Raw genomic sequence first — 23,701 nt, forward strand, 5'->3', positions numbered from 1 at the left:
AAAATTTCTGAAAGATACCGCGCTGTCACAAATTAAAACGGTTCTGTGAATACAAGAAGGCCAGTTCATTGTTCACACAGAAAACCTCCCAGCGTCTTTAAAATGTGCGTAAAGACAAGAGTAGATGCTTTTCATACCTTCACTTTTCAAACCACAACCTGACAGGATGAATACAATCCTATTGTCATTATTATCTTAAGAACCACGCATTATGCTCATACCTTTAAAGATAGTTGAGGGTAATGTAGACAATATTGGTTGTTTCACCACACATTCTCCTTCATAGCAGCTGACTAAAAAGCCAACAGCATCACAAATCCTCTAAGTACAGGACTGGGAACCCCTGCATCAGGGCACCGCTGTATGCCAGCAATGCTACACAGCAAAATGGTCAAGAAACCATATAAGTGAATTTCCCGCTGCGGTTTGATGGATGTCAGCTGCTACATTTTAAAATTTGGAGGGCACAGAACTGTACAATAAAAAAACACACACAGGCACACACACACACGCAAACGCACACGCACACACACATGTACACACACACACAAGTATGTAAGTCATAGCTTTGGAGTGTACAAGGGCAAGCAATATTTTGTCTCATTGAGCTCTTTACATATTGTAGTTTTATTCTGAAAAAGGAAACATTCACTGTGTGTAAGTTAGCTTTGCAAGCTCTGAGCATCTGCTCTCTTGAATGATTTACAAGCACCCCATAAGCTTACACACACAATGAAACCCATGGAAACTTACTGAAAAGATGATCACTGTGTACTTCTTCATCCTCATCATCAAAGTATGCTTGTAATGAAAGACAAAAAAAACAACAAATAAACAAAAAATAATGGTAAATAATAAAATGAATGAATGTGAACACAGTTTTGGCTAGATAACTCCATTTGTTTCATGGGGTAATGTAAAAATGTAAGAGTCTGTAAACAAATTGAAACAATACCACATTGTCACAACATGAATTACTTCTTGATGAGTATAGCAAATGTAATGTCTGCTGACTCACTCCGTTGGTCAAACACCAAACAAATTTGACTTTAGACTGAGAGTGAATGAAAATACATAGAAAAAGAAAAAGAAGAAGAAGAAAAAGAAGAGGAAGCTTTCATTTGCCATGCGTCTCCAAGGTGTCCAGCTGACTACTTGTGTTCGGATTTCGTTACTGCTACGTCACTTTCACTTGAAGGTTATTACGTTAGTCTCTGTTGGGGATGCATCAGGACGCATTAGCGTTTACACTACAAAAGATATGTGGTCGAATGTGTCCCAGACCACCTCGGCAAGTGGTTTGAGTGATTGGATCACAATGCGTCTTGGTGGTCGTTTACACTTGTATTTAGCGCTGTCCACTTGTGATTCAATCACCCAAGACACATTTTTAAACCAAGTGTAAACAGGGCCAGAGAGTACCGAGACATAGCACTGAGGGGGGAGCGCCGTCTTCCAAGGACTTCTGCATTTAACCCACCCACGAGCAGTGAACAGACACACACACACACACACTAGGAGCAGTGGGCAGCCACAGCCGCAGTGCCCGGGGAGTGGTTGGGTTTAGGTGCCTGGCTCGAGGGCACCTCAGTCATACATATTGAGGGAGGGGAAAGTGCTGTTCATTCTATCCCCTTGCCCACATTTTTTCCTGCCAATCCAGGGGATTGAACTGGTGCCCTTTCGTTCCCAAGCTCACTTCTCTTTTAGGCCGCAGCTGCTCCAATGTACAATGCAGTGTATATGGCTCACACTTAAATAGAATAAGATCATGAGTTCGTTTTCATATAAATTATGTTATTCTGGCATATTTACAACTAGAATGCTAGAAAACTGTAGTGTTTTATGGAGGATCTCATCTTATTGTGTGTAAGTTGATTGTTTTCTTTGACTGACTTCATAATTGAGGCAATTAGAGTAAAGACTGCACCAGATGTTCCTATTTGGAACTTCAGGGTCAGGCTGATGGTTATGACAGAATTCATGTATTCTGGGAGTTGGCATGTATTGTAGGGCTTGGATGGCGTACCGTGGAACATGGCAAAAAGTTTAAATGCTACTATTCCTAAGCCCCCCCCTCTCCAACACACACACACTCAGCTATAGACTATTCCTTGTCCACTATGTGTATGCCTTGTGCTGACGATAGCACTGATGTAGAATCTGGTCACAATGCTTGCTTGCGCCCCTTAATTCACCATTCATTTTTCTTTTTGCAAAAGAAGGGGACAGACCCTCATTAAATAGCAAATTGCCGACTCACAAGTTTATCAGCCAACATCAGCATTCTGCGTAAGAACATGTGAAAAGTCGTTATTGCCAAATCAATTTTTAATTACCTCTTTTCGTCAGTGCCATCCACATGCTAAATAAATGATGGGTGCTTATTGGCGGTGTTTCTTCTCACGAGGCGGCAGTGAAAAAGGTTCGATGCTTTTTATTCTATCGCAATGCAACACTAATGGATTACAAACAATGACGAAACAAAACCGTGTAGGGATAAGTGGCAGAGATCAACCTGGAGAGGGACAAATGTCATTATTACATTCATTAGCACATCTCACACCTGTACTGAGGTTCCATCCACCACTGTCACTACACTAGTATACGCCAACTTCTTCCTCAATTTTCCACTCTTAAAAATAAACGCATTTGTTTCTTACACTTTTCCCTCCATCTTCCAAAATGGAAGAAGATAAAGTAAATAAAGAAGAGGGATTCTGGTTTCACCTTCTCTGCTTTAAGAGCGATCCTCACCTTCGGTACCTTAGGCTTGAAAAATATTCTGCACCAATAAAATCTCTTTCACCTGTCGCGATGTCTTCATGTGCCCGGGGCACATGTCCTTCATATCACTCTGAGATGTCTCGAAGAGTTAACTTGTGTTAAAGTGATGGATATATTGATGCACAGTGAGACAGGTTCTGTCAATCAAGCGTCATTTCTCTGTGGGGAGACTGATTGGGGTGCAGGGAAAGTTGGAATCAGACTGGTGAATGAAGACGGATAACGCTGGGTGAATCGCTGTTGAGTTGGCGACATTAGATCAGTGGTAGAGAAAGCGCTGTCAAGTCTGTGCAGAACGACTTAAGTGAAGCTATAATAACATTTAGTAATGAATAAGTAAATAGGTAATTGAATAAATGTGTTATTTTCGTAGCGCAGATTGTTGTTATGTTAGTCCAGTGACCTGTGCATAAGTTGCTAGACTCACACAGCTTGTACACAGGGATAGGACCTTTACATAGAAAGAGAGATTGGCTGTAAGCTGCTGCCTCTGGCCTCACTGCTTTAAGACTGCAAAGCATATCTGTTATCCACTTGTCACCTTTCATTTTTATCTAAAGCACATATTTATCAAATATGGCATATATCCAATATGACATTACTCTGGATCATATAGATATTTATGTCACTCCTATGATGATTTCAGTGACACCGCTGATTGAACTGTCTTGAGTTGCTTCGATTGCAATTTATTGTCTCTGTTCCACAAACAAAGGACCAATCATACGTGTCTGTACTATACAGCCCCCAGGACTATGTTTTGAGGGCCATGCTAATAAAAGATGTGATTTAACCCATTCAGTGCCAGGTTTCTGTTTTGACACTGTGGATACCACAGTGTATGTGCACCAGTGTAAAGTGTAAAAAAAAAAAAGAACCAAAAAGCAAAAACCAAACCAAAACAAACAAACAAACAAACAAAAAATGGTAATCAGTGATTTTCAGATGTCTGAGTTAGGTTTGAAGAACTAGGAAAGGCAAATTCAATGTTTTATGAAATGCTGAACTTCAGCTTTCAGAGTGTACGAATCTGCAGTGCATGGCACTGGTGCTTCATCTAGAATTTATCAGACACTTTTTGATATTTTCACTGGGTGGGTGGGTAAATTTAAGCATCTGTTTCTAAGGATTGGCTGAAATTATTTTGAAATTCATAAAATATGTCAGTCTACAACACAAAGTGACCAATCACTGGATTCTTCTTTTACATTTGCTAATAAACATCAGTTCAATGCAAAAACGTTAATATCTCAATGACTGTTTGCAATATTTGAGAATTTTAAATGCTGCTTTGGTCTATACAATAGGGGTTGTAGGAGTGCATAATTTTACAGCTCGAGTACTCGCTTCCTGAAAAACTCAAGTACACGAGTACTCGGCGTGTGTGTGTGTGTGTGTGTGTGTGTGTGTGTGCGCGCGCGCGCGAGTCGGGGGCCGTGCTCCATCAAGACTACGCTATGATGCGGTTGGTCCCAGCGCATAGGGCAAAGCATAAAACCTTATGATATGGAGATAACGCTTGGTCTTACCTTATGCAACGGTGAAGTATGGATGATACCGACGATATTTTAACGTGATTGTTACCAACATTCTACAGTAGCCCAAGATAAAAAGCTCAGTCAGCAGAGTGTGTTGTACACTATGTGAAAACGCATAATTATTTCTCCGTTAAATGTTCTTATTGTTTTTAGATATAGCGGCTGGGTTTTCTTGCCTGGTCATCATTAATTACCTGACCAACTTAAAAATAAATTAGTCATATTTGCTTGCATCCATCCTTTAACAACATTCATTTGTTTGGCCGCGTTAGTAGTCTATTATATGACAGACTTGATGTTTGATCCATCCTTGAGAAATCCATCCACAACTCACAAACGTTGCACGTTTACTTAATCAGAACGACAGTTGGGACAGAAAATTTGCACTGTGAAATACAACAATAAAGCAAACAAACAATCGATTCACCCTTTCATGCTGTCGCCATCGTTCCTCTTGTTTACCAAGGGCTCTAACCGGAGACTGAGTGCGCGGGAAGGCTAGCAACACACGATTAGCGAACTCGACGATAATGTAGAAACTTGACAATTGATCTAACTGCTCGAGTACTCGAATGCTCGAGTACTCTGTTCAACCTCTACTGTACAACTATATCTACCATATAAGCTTTGAACTTGAGCGTGTGATCCTGCTGATTCATCATACGACTATAACTTCAGACAGAAAAAGTACTCAACTAACGCACATCTTGGTTTTTCTTTTTCTTTTTTCTCGCTTCAAACTTGCAACCTCCTGGTGACTAGTCTGTATTAAAAAAGCTCTTAACACCCCTAACAGCACCTTCTAACGCAGGATGTTGTGAAATTTTGTCACACCTATTTCAAATATGGTGTTAAAGTGTCAGTTATGCAATTTATTACGTATGTAAAATGCATGGATTTCTGTTGAGAGGGTATAATTCATTGCACAACCTGATACAAGTGACTGTTGTCACCTTCTGCAACCTACCATGTCACTGTCAATGGTGGGAACGAATTTTTGAATATTATTTTATAGGGGAAAATCAAATGTATACTAATTTAATCCCACACACTCTTCTCACTCAGTCTGGTCTTATTTCACTAATTAAGGACATTTAAAAAACCAAAGTTCATGAGCAGTGTTTAAAAATCTAAGTTTCCAAATGCATTTCATGACTTTTAAGTAAACAGATATGGTAAAGATTAAAAAATATATAAATACAGAAAATCTACAAAAACAAATATGTACGTTTACTGTCATTTAGAGCTGACTGTGAAGAGCAGTGGAAAATGACACAAACTCATCTCTAAAAGATATGGATATGTAGGTAAAACTGGAAAACAGAAATGTAGGACAACACATGAGATCGCTTACTGGTGTTTATTTGAAGGTGGTACCAGAAGACAAATGGATGAACTAGATGGAGGTATGGAAGGATCATTGTTATAGATCATACACACATCCAAACATTTGAATGACTCAAGGCTGAGAGTAGGTAAACACGTACAGGGAAAAAAAAGAAGAAGAAGAAGAAACTGTTGCCCTGGTGTCTCCAGTTACTGGGAAGTTAGCATATCGTGAGACTGCCAAACATTTGGTCAAAAAAGGCAATCTTTGTTCAGCTCCCGGTGAAATCTGTACTAACAATAAATAACATGAGTCTATTCTTTATTTGTTATGGATGAAATTAACCTAAAAAGTAATCTAGTTTACTGATCTCTGACCATCACATTAAAGCACTTGTACAGTATACAAAGGTGTAGGCATGAAATGGCCTGAACAGCAAATGTGATTAAATGTTGGCATTTTAATTAGTGGTTCCTTTTCCCAATCAGAATCTCTGAGCTGCGCTCAGAGGCCAGTCTTGATTCTCTGCAATCGCAGCCGAACTCCGAGAATATATCATGAAACTCCCAGCATGCGTCATGAATCAAACAATGTGTGGGCTTTAGATGTTAGCAGATGCAACACTGATAAAGGGAATTTCTGGCAATGTCTGTAGTTTTTTTTTTTTTTCATTTTTTTTTCTTTCTTTAAGTTCAGTTCCGATGAGAAGGTTTCATGACTTGTGGAGTACAATAAAAGCAAGCTAACCTTATAATGAATATGTGTAAAGCTTCGAGGTCCTGACTTCATATCATTGTTCTGAACCCCTATCACTTTATGCTAACTGCTTCCACACTCTGACTAAAACACATCTCTTAAATTGCACTGCAGTGGCAAGTCACCCAGAGTTCTCTTGATCAAATTCAACTCTTGCTTCGCTGTCCTTATTAATTAGCTCCCATGGTGAGAATACATTAGCGGCTGGAGTCTTGCTGAGTTCGTATTCAATTCACATCTACACAAACACAACTAAAAAAAAAAGAAAGAAAAAAAAAAGATCCATTAAAAAACACCCACAACAAAATGGGCCCCAGTGCGCAACATGGTTTTCTCTGAACGCTGAACTCCAAGGTCTTCTTCGCAAGAACCATGGGATCTAATTTCTGGCTTTGGCGGTGAAGGTGTCTGATACAAAAAAATAAACACAAACACCAACAGGCTTTCACAAAGGCAGTTGGATGTTCCAGGGGACAAATCAGTGCAGGAGAACAATGCAAATGATCCCTGTGGGAGAGCAAGCAGCATTTTACTCCCAGCAAGAGAGGTCATGTTGCTTTACTGTCAGGGCACTTCTGCAGGGTGATACAACAATGCTCAACCCAGCACTGGTCCAACACACAGAGAGATAAACAAGAAAAAAACCACAGGATCCAACAATGTAAGCTAGACGTTAGAAACATGTGTGCATTCATGTTCAGGTGCTTAGTCTCCACAGGAGTTCCTAATCTACTGTTGACAAATGAAATCCACAATTACTGAAGACATATCTCAACAGATATTGGGGACAATTGTTAAGACATAATTCCAAAAGCATTTATAGGTAGTTGAAAACATGTAGTAGCAGCAGCAGCAGCACAAATGAATTTCAATAAAGATGCATATCAATACGGAAACCATCCATGGTACAGATTTCAAGACAATACATTGAGAAGAGGCCACAGTTTTTCTTCCAGTTCAATTTCTCAAAAGTGTCACATTTATAATTTATGAGTCATGTTTTTTCTTTTAGCCTAAAGGTTGTTTCTGATGCACTGGAAGATCTTTTGAAATCTTCCTCAAAGTAAAAGACTTAACAAACATTTCAGGTGCCCCTCTTTATACCATTCTGAACACTCCAAAACTAATATACACTCAAAGATCAGCTTCAGCCAAAGACGACTGATGTGCTTCTGAAGAAAACAAGAAAGAAAACAAGAAATACCATTAATCAATCATCAGGTGTCAGGTGTCTGGAAGTCATCTCTTTGGTGGGAGGGTACAGTTTACAGTTCCTTGAAAACATCACTTTTTATATAACGGTTATCAAAGTATTAAAACCCAATCAAATGACTCAGAACACGCTGATATATTACTAATCATGAAATAAACTAGAGAACAAAACCAAACATGTTGAGAAAATGCATTCAAACATCTTTACTTCCAGTGGCTTCCATGGAAACTGTTCAGATTCCCTTTCGATACTTGCAAAAGCCTTTTGTCTCTGACTTCTGGGGAAAAAGAGGGGTTGACCTAGTTCTTTGTACTCAGCAGTAGTAAACCAAACTCCCGCATTCTTGCAAGATAAAGTAATAAGAAAAAACAAAATTACATTGTTGTGGGACAATAAAAAAAATCTTCTTTTGATCTAAAGAAAAGTCTACAGCTCCACAGCTCTGCTATAGATTCTCTCTACAAGGTCATGACTTTAGACCATCGCTGTGTGTTTGCGATCGATGTTGTACAATGTGACCGACTCTCTGTGAAGTGTCACCCCATAAACAGGTACCCTGACAACCTCCTATAAAATTGCTGATACAATCTAGAGGTCATTGCACCCTTAAGGTTTACAAGTTGTTCAGGTCCTCATGAACCAATAACCAACCCCCACCACTCACCACCACTACTCCCTTCCTTCTGTTGTTTGAATGTGGCATTTTATAGTGCATCAAACATAAAGTTTCTAAGTTGTGCCTGAAATGTTCTCTTTCATCTCAGCTGTCTATAGAACATTCCTGCAGTAGGTCTTTGGGTCCTGCAGGTTATCTTTGGCAAACAGCCCAGTTCTCTTTTGAAGAACAGTGGTAACCCCTCCATACATACCACTTTTATTCTATGTTTTCCAGATGGTGAGCACATGAGCACTGCTTTTAAGCGGTACAAGGTGGGGCTACACATTCTTAGGCATTACTATTAGGTTATTTGTGATCTCATGGGCTACTGTGCCTTGCTCTTACATGAGCACTACTTGGAAGGGTAACAATGGAGTTGAATTGTCTTATTGTCTCAATTTGTATGCTATCTACCTGAACATGGACTAATCAAAGCCAACACTGTTATAAAAATCTATGACTCTTTTTTTAGCCTTTGAAAAGCAGACTCTCTCTTTATATATATATATATATATATATATATATATACTGTGTGTATGTGTTCTTTCTTTTATCTGGTCCTCTTTACTCTTTATTTATCATAAAGACTGGAAATGATCAGACATATTTTAGATCAAGACAATGAAACAATCGTGGTCTAAAGGTTAGAGAACTGGGCTTGTGACTGGAGGGTTGCCAGTTTGATTCCCAGACCCAACATCCACAGCTGTGTGCCCTTGAGACTTAACCCTAATACTCCCTGGGTGCAGAGGAATGCTGCCCACTGCTCCTGTGTCTGGTGTGTTCACTATGGGTGTGTTGGATGGGTTAAACACAGAGACAAAGCTCACTGTTCACAGAGATTAACATTTAGATTTACATTTTTAAACAGAAACTTTCTCAGTGAATGACTGAGGGATGTGCTCATGCTAAAAAAAGTTTCAAAATGTTGTGTGCTTAAAAGACGTTTTTGTCACAAGAAAATTAGGGAAAAATGATTTGCAAAAGGGACATTTTTCAGAGAATAATTATCCCAACATGCTGTTCCAGCAGAAGAGGAGCCATTGATGTCAAAATTTACAGACTAAATGCAGTCAGCAAAGTAAAGGAACCAGAAAATTAAGAATTTAAATAAAATCAAATGCAACCTTTTCATTGGTTAAATTGTTTCCATTTAATCATCTGAAAATTTAAAAGGGCATTATGATATCAGTGACGATCAACCTGCAGTCCCACTGTAAATAATGTACCCAACCCCAAATGGGGCTTAATCTGTTTAGGAGAACAAACTAATTTGTCCAGGCAGCATTCCACATTCTCACTGGGTCTGACAATATAATCTGTGAGAACATTTCACAGCGCTCCAAAGAGATAATTCAATTCCACAAACTTCCAAAAGTTCAAGAAGGCTCTTAACTGATCAGTGTAACTGTTACATTACATTCATAGATCTGACACCCTAGAAATGTTGAGGTAACTTTAATTAAGCTTGACACAAGTAGAAAAAAGAAGGAAAAAGAGAACACTCAACGACACAATGTAAACACCGCATTAGTAAATGACAAACATGTATTTGTGCCATCAATCACTGCCTTAATTACATACAATACTGTAGACTTTACTGGAATTTCCTCCGCTTAGCCAAAATAGACAAAAGGACAAAAGAGACATAATGTGTTTGAGTGTGAGCCCAGAGAAAATAGATGTCTAGAATTTAGAGATATTTAGAATTCAGAGATATTGACTGTAGTTGTGAAAACTCAAACCAAGGAATCTTAGTGTTGTTCTGATTTTCCTACTGCACAATACTATAAAGGCGACCAAAACTACCTTTTTTTCATTTAGGAGACCTTACAAGGGTGCACAGACAGATGGTGAGAGGTTAATGCATACATTTATCACCTGTCATCTTGATAAATGTAATGCTCTTTTCTCTGGCCTCCTCCAAAAATAACTATTGATTAGCTTCAAGTTATTCAAAGAGCAGTAGTTTGGAATGAAAGAACACACACTTGTCCTTGAAACATTGTCCCAGTCCCTAATGTCATAAAACTGATTTTGCAATTCTTTCCCTTGTTTTTTCAAGCATTAAAAGGCCTAGTGCGACAGAGAAGCAATTGCTCTTCTTATCCAAAAGGTATCTTTTTTTGTAAATTCAAATACTCCTGTAAGTGACTCTAGCAGGCAGGTGGGGTCATTTTGTCAGTGGTAGCTTATGCCAGTTTACAACACTTCAGAACAAAGTGTTCTGAAATGCACTCTCATCACATTCTTTCTTTCTCTTTTCATGCTGTTCCCCATACACAGGGGAAATCAAAGCAAAAGACACATCTGACTTTCCACTTTTTTTTTCTTTCACAAATCTGTGATTTAGACCAAGTTTAAGAAAGAGAGCCAACAGAGTAACTTGGTGTCACAGAGAGAGAAAAAAATGGAAAGGCTGAGAGAGCGAGAGCCAGACAGGCTGACTCAACAGAAGGCAGGAAAACTGCTCATAAGACCTTTGTCTGAATAGCATCTTGCACTATAAGAGGTTGCTTCATCCTGGAGGGCCACAGTTCACGCAGTTGTAACGCAGCCATTCTCTGACAAATCTAATTCATCTAATCAAAGTCCTGAGGAGCATCTGATTAGCGGAACCAGGTGTGTTTGATTAGAAAAGGTAGAAATTTCTGCAGGTGGGCACATCTTCAGGAGTAAGGCTAGCTGCCCCTGCCGTACTGAATCATGCCCATAGGGTTCATTAAGAATTGATTTTATAAGCAAGAATTCATTTAAAAGAGGTAATTTGAGTTTATTTCTATTCTATTCTATGAAAATGTTTAATAATACTTTTATAACCTTCACTGATGTGTAACAATATCCATCCATCCATATTCACATTCATAATATAATGTAACTTCTCCTTTTTTCATTTCTGCTAGGGGTCATATTAAAATATTTTAACATGCATGTCTGAAAGGGCTTTAAAGTAGGCATATCAGCTTCAGCTTCACATCGATTTCTCTCTGTGGACATTATCATTTTATTATATAGCAATTAAAAAAGAACTGAAAAACTAGAGCCACATGGTGTATTGACATTTTTGGCTAATAAACTAAAGCCACTTTTTTTTTTTAAAATGTGTTTTTGATGGGCTTCATAAAACCCACTCACATAGAATTCCTTTCACATTTATTGGAAATGCACATCAATATTTTACTGTTCAATGTCATTCACCATAATGTGGTAATTACACAAACACACACATATGTACACACACAAGAATTCTGAATAGCAGTCTCTAGTAGAGATGCCTCTTCTACAACAAGCACAAAATAATTAAAAAATCTTGTTGAATGCCTCTAATGTTGTTGAATCTCTTTGAGCTTTTTGGCTGAAGTGAATGTACATTCACACATGAAAAACAGCAAGTGCAACACTGACACCTCTTCAGGAGCTGAACATTTTGTCCTATACATTCAAAAGTTCATTCAAAATTGGAAATATTTTCTTTGAATATAAATGTAAACATATCTCACATTCCAAAACAGAAGAGGATGAAAATCGATGATGAAATTTTTAATTACAGTGTACAGTAATATAAATGGTGTGCCACTAATCTGTTGGAAGTGAAAAACAGCATGGCTACATGTGGGTGAGTGGTATTTACAAAAGGTTATTATTTGGCAGAGGCTAAATTAAATTAAAGTGAAGTGGATCAGTTTCCTAGAATAACATAATGTATGCACTTTATGAAGGGAAGTTTTCTTGAATTACACTTGAGTGACATATCAAAATATTCAACGGTGGAAAAGTACTTGTGTGCAATTGTGTTTGAGCCTAAAAATGAAAAATGCAATGTTCCAAAGCCCTCTCTCTCTCTCTCTCTCTCTCTCTCTCTGATGCTTACCTGATTCATTGTCACTCTTGTATTCGTTGTCGGAGTCAGTGAGAGTGAGGGCAGAGTTCTCCCGGCTGGACAGGCCAGAACTGCAGCAGGATTTGTTGCCTTGGCCACTCCACAGTTGGATAGCGTGCTCTGGGCTCATGGCCCCCTCTGGGTCAGAGTCGGTACCGGTGCCAGCGCTCTGCGAGCGTCCACGCTGCAGTAGACTCAGGTCAGAACAGTGCACGCTCTGCTGCTGGGGCGGTTCACACACTCCCAACTCTGCCAGTGTGAAACTCCCTACAACAACAGCAGAACAAATGAAGCAAATTAAGAGGATTGTGTGTGTGTGTGTGTGTGTGTGTGTGTGTGCAAATATGGAGGGCTTGGCTTGGATTGCCACAACGTGGGCTTTATATAAGCACACTATAATAATAATAATAGTAATAATAATAATAATAATAATAACAATGGAGGAGTAACAGAAGATTGAGACAAGCAGACATGTAAAAAAATGTGGCAACAATAGAGTCTGGGCAGAAACAATTATCTTAAATTGCAGTACATCAAAGTGAATCAATGCCACAACAGATGTCCAATTAAATTTAAGCTCAAGGAAAAAAGCAATTAAGAAAAAAAGGCAAGCACAACCAATATATTTTCTGCACTAATTAAACCAGCACAGCCAGCACAATATCTTGTTTTCAGCTGAAATGTGTAAATTCAATTCAAATTTAAAAAAAAAAGAAGTTAATTAGGGAATTACTGTATATTAATGAGTCACAAACATTATGAGGACAAAAGTGTTCCAATGTAAACTTAAGTTAGAATCCATACATCTGTGCTGAATGTGCCATAAGAGGCCACCCTGGCAAGACTGGCATGACATAAAAGCATAAAACGTACTGGGTAAGTACTTCTATCAGTGATAGGGAGAAAGAGAGAGAGATAGATAGAGAGAGAGAGAGAGAGAGAGAGAGAGAGAGAGAGGGAGAGGGGGGAGAGGGGGGAGAGAGAGAGAGAACGCGAGAGAGAGAGAGAGAGAGAGAGAGAGAGACAGGGAGAGGGGGGAGAGAGAGAGAGAACAGGAGAGAGGGTGTGAACTAAACCATTAGGTTGATGAATGTTCCCTGCAAGCGTCTGTTCAGCAAAACGCAGAGTCATACGTTATAGATAAACTTTTGAACTAGCATTTACTCACTCTATATGGGTCATTTCCACGATGACTCGTAAATGAAATGTTAGTTGGGCATCAGTCACAACAGCGTGTAACCCTGAATTACAGCCACTCACTGATTCAGAAAATCAGGGAAAATAACTTACTGATTGGTGCCCTGCAGCAGCAACCAATAAGCAAAGTGAATGTTTAGGGAACAGAAAATGGAACATCTCATTGTGCATCAGGCTCTTAGAAGTCTTAGTAGATGTAAGGAAGAGTCAGCTGTTTTTACTAAATTACATGATTTTCAACATATTTACAGTAGATGCATGTCGTATTTCATGTGATAGATACGTATGTGTGTCACTGAGTTTCTGAGATATTTGTAGCTTATTTTGCGCGACGTAACAATCATCCCAAGGGTTTTGATGCGGACCCCCAAAAAAGATTGCTAACTGCTTTGAGCATGGTCAATTAAATTTAGTAAACCGGTGGACCATCACTTTAATACTCGCTGGACTACAGTTAATGGTCTAGTAAATTCTTCACAGTTTGTCAAACTCTTGCCCGGCATTACACAAACATACAGGCACACCACAAAAGGAGAGCAAGGCAGAGCATCTGAGCATTAGATGCTCACAGTAGAACAGCAAGGGTCAGAAGATGCAAGCATATTGGGTTTGAAATAGCTTTTCACTGGTCACACAGCAGAGGCTTAGATGGGTTGGGGAAACACCCACAAAAAAGTTCCTACAGGAGTCGCAGGGGTCCTTACAGGTCCATATAAGGGCACATTCTTTTTTGGTTCTGATTACCTGATAAGAAATAGTTGATTCCGATTGGAGGCAGCAACACGTAAGCTGGTGGGATAAAACATAAAAGTGTTCTGAAATGCATTCATGTCAGATTCATTTCTCCTCTTTTTTTTTTCTTTTTAGCCGAGGACTGCTGTTTCTGCACTGTCAGTGTTCAATAAATGAATATGCACTCATGAAAGGTCACCATCATTTGTGGTTTTGTCCCTCCTAGAAAAGAAATCGGTGAATAAATACACTTCATGTTGTGAGTTGGTGCGTAGAACATTTTGTTCAGATGTAATCATACAATGAGCTCTATTTTTTCACAGGTCAGAAATGATTAAAGGACAGATTCTAAAATTTCAAACCTGACAAGTGATTTTTCAAATGCTCGCACTAATGCTGTTTTTCTGTTCTTCAAAGTGACCACTGCCCTTGATAATCTTGAGAATGTGATCATAAGATGCAGCACCTGCCTGGAAACCTTCCAGAGGACTGCAGTCTGCTTTGTGAGGACACATTAAATACGCTGACACTATTTCCCACCTGGAACATTAGAGTGAATATCCTTTTTCACCAGGTGCCACAGAGAGAGATAGAGAGAGAGACTGAGAAATAGAGACAGTGAGAGCAGAAGGTTGTCATTTGTTCAAGGAGTGGTTCCCATGGCAACGCAGCATTGTTCGCATGTCTGTGGACACACCCTGACTGTTACAAGAGACTGGGGTACACTGTACTTTATGAACCCCCCCCCAAAAAAACCCAAACTTGGCTTGTGGATAGCATGTCAAAGAAGTATAAAGCTAGACAGGCTGTCAGGATCTAGAACTTAAAAAGGCAATAATTTTCTGAACTCTAATATGATGGAGTATTCTGACCCGACTGAAATAAGCCAGGTGTTTGAAATAGGTGTACAGAATTTGGTAAAATTTAGCAAAACTTGTGCTGCAGCCAACTGTTGTATTCAGTTGTCAACTGTCAACAGCGCATCTCCTTTGAGATCCTTGCAAAGAGAATTGTGAAGGGTGTATTTGCAATAAAAAACTAAGGTTTGTACAGATACCCATATTTTTTTACAGTTACTCTCACACTCAAGCACACACAATATCGAGAATGGAAGAGATATATATTGGGCTATTACAAACTCAAACTGTAAATATGGGGGTGAATCCAGTTCATCACCTGCACAGTGAGTGTCCTTTCTCCACTAAAATGTGTTTGTCTGGCTCCAGAACAAGAGTGACTGTTCTTTTTTTCTTTTTTTTATAACCTTCATACCTCTAGGTGATAGTGTGAAAGCAGTCTATGTGAGTAACATGATGACAAAGAAGATACTCTCCCAAATCAAAGAGTCTAGATGGAAATCAACTCTCCATCACACTTTCCAGTAACTCAGAGCTCCACACAACCATCTAGCACTTTGGCTTCCTCTGATAATTTGAACCTTTCAGTGCACCCCAGAATGAGTCCTTGCCTGTTAATGGAAATTATAATGACTTTGGAAGATTTGACTTCAGAAATAGGTCTGGACTGAACAGAGAGAATGCACTTAAACCTCTTAGTCTGAAAAAGCTCCCTCAGTTCTGTTAGGTGCACCAGGGGGATATGGCCCTTAATGAAAGCTCATAGCCTCTAATAGAAGCGAATAACTTTATATTCCTGGCTCTCTTCCAGATCTCTTGTTTGCATGGCTGCACATTGCCTCATTTTTTCCTCTTCTTTTTTTTTTTCATGAAGACCATGCTCAGCTCACACAGTGGAGTCAAGCAGGATAACAGAGTGATTCTTCTTCTTTCTTTTCTTCAGAACAGACCATTTCTTTTTCTCCACTGTTGATTGCTATACTACCCCATGGGGCTACGCTACTTCGTAAATATCGGACGACCGGATTTTAATAAAAATGTGACCTTTGAAACTCGCACCTAGGCATTTCTCTTCTAACCCTACACGATCTCTCTCACTTCTTCTTTTTTGGTCAATCCTATTAGTGGTAAGACCCATCCATCAGAGATCAATATCACTGTATGGCAGAACAGGAGGAGATGCTGGCGTGCCCTGAATTGCATCAGGTAGTTTGAGTCAGAGAGAGAGAGAGAGAGAGAGAAAGAGAGAGAGCGAGAGAGAGAGAGAGAGAGAGCGAGAGAGAGAGAGAGAGAGAGAGAGAGAGAGCAACTGTGTAGTAGCACTGTCTCCATTTCAAGCCTTCCCTAGATAGACCGTTTGGGTCAATCTCGCTAGTGTTTTGCTCAGTGCTCTGCTAACAGCCGTCTCCCAGTCTATGTTTCTTTTATTCATGAGAGCTTGAACATTGCTTCTCTCGTAAATGTGTTCTCGAAGCACGCGAAAAGATCACAGCCATCTCAGATTTGTCTTTGCTATTTTATTTATTTATTTATTTATTTATTTATTTTGCCATCACATTACGTGTTCTCCATTTCATCCTGACCTTCCGTGTTTATGACAGTAGCAACTCAAAACAGAGCTCATGTAAGTGTGGATGAGGAGAAATGTCCTCACATCATTAATGAACTGCACTACAGATCTCCTCTGTGAAAAGCCACAACAACACAATATAACAACAAGAGTCAAGAAAATGGGGATGCAGTTCATGTTTTGGCACCCATTATGAATCACCTCTACAGATAATTACATATAACAGGTTTAGATAGCTAATTTGGCAAGTGAGAAAAATACTGTGTCAGAAATCAGTGAATTGAAGGCATCACGTTAAATTGGTCTAGAGGGGGGGAAAAAAGACAACAGCAAAAAAAAAAAAAAAAAAGGAACTGCCTCTGTAACAAAATGACTGATTTTCAAAGATGGGCTAATTTTCAAGGCTTATGCACTCCTGGAAGTCCACACTAGAGTCTATTAAGGTTGTAGGGAGAGGGAGAGGGAGAGGGAGGGTGATTTTAAGCGGAATAATCAGAGAGCTACTTATGGGCTAAGAGAGCCCAGGTGTTGGGGTCTAATAGGGCTGCAATAAGTGGTGGAAAGACAGACAGAGAGAGAGAGAGAGAGAGAGAGAGAGAGAGAGCAGTGCTGAACTATGAGACTTGAATGCCAAAGGCTCCTGAAAAGTAGTCAGCATAACCTTATAAAAACTTTTCCTCCAAAGTTTTTCTAACAAGCTAAAGGTGAAGGCTTCACTCTTTAAGGTGTGAATGTATAGACTATGGGCTGAAAAAATGAAGAAAGGTGAATGTAATGCTCCAATGATAGTTGATCAGGTTATTTAGTCAAATGGGCCTGGTTTGAAACTAAACTAAACTAAACTAAACTAAACTAAAATCTTCTCAAAAATAGGACTTATATTCATTTATTCATTTCATTCAATTTGAATTTCTCCCCAGCTCTGAACTTGAGTGGCAGAAACACAAAGATGTTACTGTCCTAGCACTCAGAAATAAAATGTGTCCACTAGCCAGAACCCTGTATTGTCTTGCTAAACATGTACGTGTCCTCTAAGTATGGGCTGACCCTGGCTTTTTACCTGCGTGAAAAGCCAGTAAAAAGACTATAAAAGCAGTCCAATACTGAGCACCTTACCTCCGCAGCAAACAGTGAAAAGAAAGACAGACAAGTGATGTTGGGTAAGAGATGGAAGTAGTTAAAACACTTCATTCAACATCCAATTAAAATGGAAGCCATCAAAGGTGATTGTTTTTGATGCATGCTCTGGAAATTTGATGTTTAATGTGTGCATTAGCAGGTTAATGACCAAATCTTATTTTTCATTTCACTGATTAAATATTGACATACAAAAATGTGATACGTGCTTCATAGATGGACCCAAAGATTCATTATTACTAATATTATTAATCATGATTACAAATTAGTGCAGGTTTCTTCAACACGATGAAAAACTGAAGGGAGATATGTTCACACAGTCTCACTAAGCCTAACACTACTGACCTGTAAAATGACAAATATTAATATATGTTAACATGAACATTATGATACCAATTTTCAGTATAATCATCCAGAGGTGACCGACCCCGGCCTAAAATGGCTTACAAATCTTTTCTGAAAAGGGTGATTATTGAGTTGGACTGAAACAAAAGCAACTAATTATCCTTTAAAATATTCAATAGAGTGGAATTAAGATATGTCTGAGGTGATGAGACAGTTTGGCAATATGGATAATTTTCTAAGTTGATTTAATCGATTTTAAGTCTCACTCAAATGTTGAACCCATGACAAACAGCATCTACTTGTCTGACAAACTATCGACTTGATTTGCAAGGAGGTTTGCAACAGGGGTGCAATTTGTTGCTGTTTGTATTTTCTGTAGCAACCAAACCTCTTGCAATATACATTGGGTAAAAACCTCACATGTGCGGGTTCATTTAAGCGGTAAATAACAAAAATGATAAAGTACTGCTTACTGTAATAAATCCTGAATGCGCCGTACTGGAAATCATTACTGCGTACAACAGTTTGGGTCATTTTGGGTCATCATAAAATAAATGTCCATAAATCAGAGATAAAACCATTGGGAACATTGTAAAACCACATGCAGCTATATAAACCTGTTTTGATAGATGCCCAAGGGTCCAAAGGAAATAGGTTTTTATAAAGCCATTGTCCTAGTTAATCTGCATCTCCCTTCTGGGGCTAAAGAAAACCTACACATCTTGTAATGCTGTCAAGACATGGACAGTTATCGAAAAATCTCTGATTATCACAGGCCTTTGTTCGTCCTGCGGTCACTGGTGGATAAACCTGACAAGCTGATTATTGGCACCGAGCAGGTATAAATATGATTTCTTAATATCTGCCAAGCTCTTTGCCCATTACTGAATTCCCACAAAATTCCACTAAACTCCAACCGAGGCCATCATTTTTCACCTGGAATTGTAGCCTTGAAACTACACTATTTCCAGAGTTTTTTTTTTTTTTTGTAGGCTTTCAGGTTCCACGAATTTAATATCTACATTATACTCAATGAAGTAAACAGGCACAGAGAAAGAAAGAGGAGAGAGAGAGAGAGAGAGAGAGAGAGAGAGAGAGAACAGATGACCTGGAGGGGGAATCAGCCACTCCACACTGATGATGATGATATTTGGGCTTATATTATTTATGGTGCCTACAGAAATCTCAAATTGCATTAGATTAAAAAAAATGTGGTTCAAGACAGTGTACAAAGTTTCATTGAAAAGTTAGCAAATAAGAGTCTCCAAGCGGCAGAAAGACTGCTATCTTCTGGGAGTGTAAAGATATAAAACGCCTTTGAGTAGCTGTTTGTAAAACTCTTGAAAATCTGTAAGCAACCTCTGCAGACTGCTCCACTCATGTGTTTACTTGAAGGAACGTCCCCTCAGCTCAGTGATCATTAGAATATTAGTCAACCATCCTTGATGCTAGGAAGGAAAGCTATAATGATAAAATGGACTGGGGAAAAACCTCTCAAGGGGACTGATCATGGTTAGAGACCTTGTATCACTAAGCCAGATATGCTATCAGAAGCAAAGATTTCATCTTAAGGATGGACTGGAGTCATTTCACAAAACTTGGAAAGAACCACTAAGGTATACTGACCTAAATTATAATTCTAGTTCTGCTCTACTCTTGTTAATCCTTAACAAGTTGATATTATCTGTGTTGTGTGCTTTATTTACTCCCCTAATTAATTTTTTACATGGCTATATTATTTATTCTTTTTTTTATCTATGTGTTTATATCAGAATGAAACAGGAAACAGTATTTTATTAAGCAGTATAATTTTTAAAATTCCTTTTTTAGTTTACAACTCTCCATTCCTGTCAATGCACAATCATATTTGATTTATTTATGTATTTTGGACTGATCTAGACTTTGATGGAATGCATTTTTTAACCCTCTTGCTCCTCCATTGGGAGAACAGAGAAATTTGTATGCACTACTCTGGTGGCCTGTGGCCATGTTCAGGGTGGGGTACTCAGTCACATTTTTGGGGCCATATGGTGAGGGAGATGCCAAGGTAGTTGGATGGTCATAATGGTTATGTGGAAACCAGGACCATGTGGACTGTCAAGGCCCCTCCAAAGCCTCCTATCTGTCCCTTAAGGACACTTTGTTGCCCTGGTGACATCTGGTACCAAGCACTTATGTCATCAAAATGCAGGGACAGACTGAGGAACGCATTAGCCAAACACAGCAGAACATTAAGTTTATGCGTTTGTGCTAGATGGCGGGGTTCCTATTGACTTTTTCGAAGTGACATTTTCATATAAGATCCATTTGTTATCAAAGCCAACCAAATAACAATGCTCATTTTCCAACAGAAAATGAGATAACAAAGCAAATAATGCATGAGTGCTACCCCCCCATCCCCCGCCCCCGCCGCCGCTATAATGATCATTGCCCTTATGTGCATGTTAATGTAATGAAGTATGGTTCACATAATGTTTTCTTTTTTCTTTTCTTTCTCACTGCAATTAGAGATCATTTACATTGACAAAGGGAATATTTGGCCTTTGCCTCTGAGCCCTGTGTTTTGGCAGGGCTAGGCCTACCGATATAATATTGATAGGACTGGGCTGTCTCTCTCGCACTGTGGAAAGTGTTGGAATATGGATGAGCTTGCCGTGGCAGGAATGAGAAATTGGGGCTGGATAGAATAGGTTATGGGAGACGGTAGCCAGAGCGCTGACTGCACAGCCATGAAAAGCCAGGCAGGAACTTTCAGGATATGCACAGATATGTTACCGTCTAAAGGTTATCAGGGCTTTATCCTTTGAATATGTTGTATATATTGGTCATACAACAGTGTTGTGTGCAGGATTGAGTTAATGACAGACTTTTTAATGAGACTTAACCGGGGCCTGTGTGGAAGTTTCTGTAGTTATCAAATGAAAGTTCTCCAACTTTTAAACTAGTGCCCCCAAAATGCATCTGGGTCAAAGCTTTTGCCAGCTTCGTCAGTCACACAGGTGCAGCAGTTGTTAATTTAAAGTACTTAATGACTGCATTTTCAGTTGAACACTTTACGTAGGGCTTAATCACAATGTTTTCATTTGAATTGTAACTTAGAAATTAGCTGCTTTTGATCATCGTCCTACTTCTCTCTCTACATTTCACCAACTGACTGACAAATTGCTGGCACTTATGAACAGATACGTGAAACATGCGAAGTCTGATATTAAAAAGAACCAGTATTTATATACCAAATTATTTCAGTTGATTACTTGTAGGTTAATGTGTATGTTTTTTTCTGTCTTCTTCTTGCTTAAAATAAATGATTTCTACTCAGCGGAGACTTCCATGAGTGTTGCAGAGATAGGGAATGTGGAGGAAACAGTTAAGGATCATTCTCTTTCTCTGTCACCAGTAACAACGTTGCCCTCTGGTCCAAAGCAACCTATTTCTGAAACATATATGCTTAGACCCCCAGGGTCACAAATCCAATGACCGTATCAGGGAAAGTGTACGTCTAGGTGATAGACTGCATACTATGTAAGCTATATTTTGTCTTTTGTTGTTCGACCGACACAACAAATTTCAGTTTCGGTGGTCGGCTCATCTTGAGAGTGTTTTGGCGAGACAGAATGGCTTCAAAGAACTGAGGTGACCTGACCCGTGCACTCTCACTATCTGAAACTGACTAGAGTGTGAAGGGCTTAGATAAGTTGAGCCACCTACAAGGAATGGAGCCCAGAGATGATACTTCATATGTCTAAAGAACAACTAAACCTGGAATGAATCGGGTGAATCTCTTCACTTGTTGTCATGTCTGATCTGCCGCTGAGACACTCAAGGTCCATCCATCAACAAACTCCAGGACAGTTTCACTAAAATATAGTAACTTCAAATTCTTCTTCTTCTTCTTCTTCTTCTTCTTCTTCTTCTTCTTCATTATCATCTTCATTTCCGATATTTATCAATAAAGATAATGAAAAAAAAGATATGTAGTTCCTGCCTTTTTGTAAGTTTGAATCTTTGTAAAAAACAAGAATTGGCTATGTTGTGATGGATTAATAAAATATTGACCTCATTGAGGGTAAACCAGTGGCTGTTTTTTTAAAGTCTCTCCTCACAGGGGCTCACTTTAGTTAGCATTATCTCACTTGCATCCACATATGATGTGGATAACAGCAAGAACACAGAACAGTACCCATGGATGCATACAGATAGTTTTAATAACTGCAAATTAAATCTGATGATTTATGAACAATCATGCTGACTTTATTCACCACTTCTTTCACAAAAATGACTTTTTAATGGATTTAGTTTCACTACAGCACCAAAGATAGAAATCCTCAGCCGGGTATCAAATACCAACCCTTTCCATACTCTCTTGTGTCTGGGTTTTGGTGAAGTTATATGTAATGCGTAATGGAGTTTCTGCAGGCTCTTTGAAGACAAATTGACTTACTTCAAGCACAAACAGACTTGAAAAGAAAGAAAGAAACAGACAAACAAAAATCAGAATTGCAACATGAGTGAGAAAAGTTAATATGTTTAGTAAGCGAGTGAGACAAAAGAAAATGAGACAGAACGACAAACAAAACAGCTAGGAAGAGTGAGTCAGCAAGACAGAAACGGTAACACAGAAAAGGGGGAAACATAAATAAAATACAAACAAAATTCAAATGAGACGGCATGTAACTGAGACATCAAGTAACTGAGACAGATAAGAACATACAGATAAGAATGGATGGAGATTTTTTTTGAGAGAAGCTGATAAAAAAACAACAACAACAACAAAAATGAATAGCAAACAAGAGTTTCGTGAGAGATAGAGAGAGAGAGAGAGAGAGAGAGAGAGAGAGGAAGAGATATGGGGAGCAATACAGACAGGGAAAGCGACAGAGGTTGTGGATAAAAAAAAACAACAAAAAAACAATATCACTACTCCCTACCTTGCTGGATGTACTCCTCTGCCTCATGATACACCAGCTCAGCCACACACTCTCTGTAGCCCAGACGAGCTCCTGGCTCGTAGGCCTTGAATGTGCTGCAGGAGCTGAGAGAACCCTGGGTAGTCACACAGCACTCCTCCTCGCCCACAGACGATATGGCGTAATGCATTTCTTTCCGGCACCGACCTCGGGTCAGCGAATGCTGTCGCCTGTCCTTCAGGTCCATCACGGCAGGAGCCAATCAGCTCCCAGGAGGCTTGGTGACAAAATTGTCAATCACCTGCAGGGGGAGTCAGAGAGACTGAGCTTTACTGATGTTAAACGCAGTATTGACATAGTCCTATTGAAAGAGTATCAGTGCACTGTTGAGAGAAAAAAGAGTATGATAAATGGTATTAAAAACTATATGAAATTGTATGAAAACATAAAAAATGACACTCAAAAGAGTCAGGAAGCATAATATTGAGCACATCCAGTTTCATTCAAAGACCTTCACTTTCCTCAGTATGGATCACAGAGATGAAAGGAAACATGCAGAGAAAGTTGCTCTCACACAGACTAGACGTCTGTTAAACAAGGCCACACTAAAGAGAAACCAGCTCTCATATGACAGAGCTGGACGGGTATGATGAAAACGGTGGTATGGAAGAAGTATGAAATGAAAGAGAGGTCAGTAAGGTATGAGAAAGAGAAAGAGAGAAAGAGAGAGAGAGAGCAGAGAGTGGGTGAGAGAAAGCAGTATCAGAGAGATAAAAATGTAGAGAGTGAGATATGAG

At 39.2% G+C, this 23,701-nt stretch overlaps 1 protein-coding gene across 1 annotated transcript in view; it reads right to left on the reverse strand.

Moving 5' to 3' along the window:
• tenm2b (teneurin transmembrane protein 2b) overlaps positions 1 to 23,151 on the reverse strand; it is a 152,927-nt gene extending 129,776 nt beyond the window's left edge. The window contains exons 1-2 of the mRNA XM_030781080.1: positions 22,919 to 23,151; positions 12,151 to 12,422 (exon numbers count right to left, since the gene is read on the reverse strand). Coding sequence (XP_030636940.1) covers positions 12,151 to 12,422; positions 22,919 to 23,151 — 505 coding nt within the window. The remainder of the gene's footprint in view (positions 1 to 12,150; positions 12,423 to 22,918) is intronic.
• Positions 23,152 to 23,701: the final 550 nt, after the last annotated feature.

Source organism: Chanos chanos, chromosome 8 (genome assembly GCF_902362185.1).
Source record: "Chanos chanos chromosome 8, fChaCha1.1, whole genome shotgun sequence".
Lineage (NCBI taxonomy): Eukaryota > Metazoa > Chordata > Actinopteri > Gonorynchiformes > Chanidae > Chanos > Chanos chanos.